Raw genomic sequence first — 1,436 nt, 5'->3', positions numbered from 1 at the left:
ACTGGGCGGGCGACTCCTCGGACCCCGAGGACACAGAGAATGGCACCGGCGTGCTGCCCCCTGTGCTGTCCCCTGCCAGCCTGAGTATCTGTAGTGTCGTGGCTCTTTCCTTGTCCTCTCGAGCCTCGGAAGGTACTGGGGGCAGTGGGGTGGGATCCCGCCTCTCCTCCCTCTGCAGCTCCATGTGGGCTGGGTGGGGCTCCATCTTTCATCCTTGTTGGCTCCTCTTGGTTCTATAAGTCATTCCTGCCCATTGTGGTTCCTGCTCTTCCCTGCCCATTCCCAGTCCCTCAGCTCGGTATTGCAGGAAGGGGCTGGCCCTCACAGCCGTGGGCTCCCCGCACGGGACAGCCTGGGACAGCCCCGAGCCAGTAAGGCTCCCTCCGAAAAGGGGGTGTTCAGTGTGCCTCTGGACTGGCTGCCTGCAGCGCTGCGTGTGTCACCAGCAGGACCCCTGGGTGGCAGCTGGGTGCTGCTGGCTGTGGCTGGGCAGGCACAGGGCGGGGTCCCTTCTTGGGGGTCTGCGTGTGAGTGGGGGGAGCTGTGGTGATCCATGTCTGCCTCCATCATATCCCACTGCCTTGGGGAGGCAGTGCCATCCTGCTCCCTGTCTCATCCACCTCAGCCATCCAGGAAGCCCCTGCTCCCTTCCTGGCCCCTTACCTGCCCCGTCTGTGCCCGCAGGGGAGTCAGAGCTGTTGGCCCTGTCGGCCAAGGGCCGCCTCGTGTCCTGTGGCCTGTGCAGCCCCGAGGAGCCGGACGTGGAGCTGACCCCTGCTGAGATCGGCCGGAGGATCAAGGAGCTGCTGTCGGGGATAGGGGACACCTCAGAGAGGTAAAGGTGGCACCGAGCTGGGGGTTGTGCAGGTCCTTGCCAGTACTTAATTATGGAATCCCAGAATGGTTTGGGTAAGAGAGACCTTAAAGCTCATCCCATTCCATCCACACCTTCCACTTTCCCAGGTTGATCCAAGCCCTGTCCAACCTGGCCTTGGACACTTCCAGGGGTGGGGCAGCCACAGCTTCTCTGGGCACCCAGTGCCAGGGCCTCACCACCCTCACAGGGAAGAATTCCTTCCCAATATCCTATCTAGCCCTGCTCTCTGTCAGTGGGAAGCCATTCCTCTTTATCCTTCACTCCAGGCCCTTCTCCGAAGTACCTCTCCAGCTCCCTTGGAGCCCCTTTAGGCACTGGAAGGGGCCCTAATGTCTCCCTGGAGCCTTCTTTTCTCCAGGCCGAACACCCCCATCTCTCCTCAAGCTTTTCTCTTGGGAAATTGCTCCAGCATTTACCTTTTGTGGCTGGGAAGCCCCCCCACCCTCGATAATATAAAAGCAGTGTTTGAGGGCAGCCCCCTCCCATGGCACAGCCACCCCCAGCGCTGTGGGCGGGCTGGCCGGGGCAGCGCCGGGGGGCGGGAGGCGGGCAGGGGCGG

At 62.3% G+C, this 1,436-nt stretch overlaps 1 protein-coding gene across 1 annotated transcript in view; it reads left to right on the top strand.

Moving 5' to 3' along the window:
* FAAP100 (Fanconi anemia core complex associated protein 100) overlaps window positions 1–1,436 on the top strand; it is a 5,832-nt gene that overhangs the window by 1,960 nt on the left and 2,436 nt on the right. The window contains exons 4-5 of the mRNA XM_017730745.1: window positions 2–132; window positions 685–835. Of these exons, the coding sequence (XP_017586234.1) occupies window positions 2–132; window positions 685–835 (282 nt within the window). The remainder of the gene's footprint in view (window position 1; window positions 133–684; window positions 836–1,436) is intronic.

Source organism: Corvus brachyrhynchos, unplaced genomic scaffold, assembly GCF_000691975.1.
Source record: "Corvus brachyrhynchos isolate BGI_N302 unplaced genomic scaffold, ASM69197v1 scaffold340, whole genome shotgun sequence".
Classification (NCBI taxonomy): Eukaryota; Metazoa; Chordata; class Aves; order Passeriformes; family Corvidae; genus Corvus; species Corvus brachyrhynchos.
Note: the sequence above shows the minus strand (reverse complement) of the source record. Positions and strands in the feature narration are given on the sequence as shown.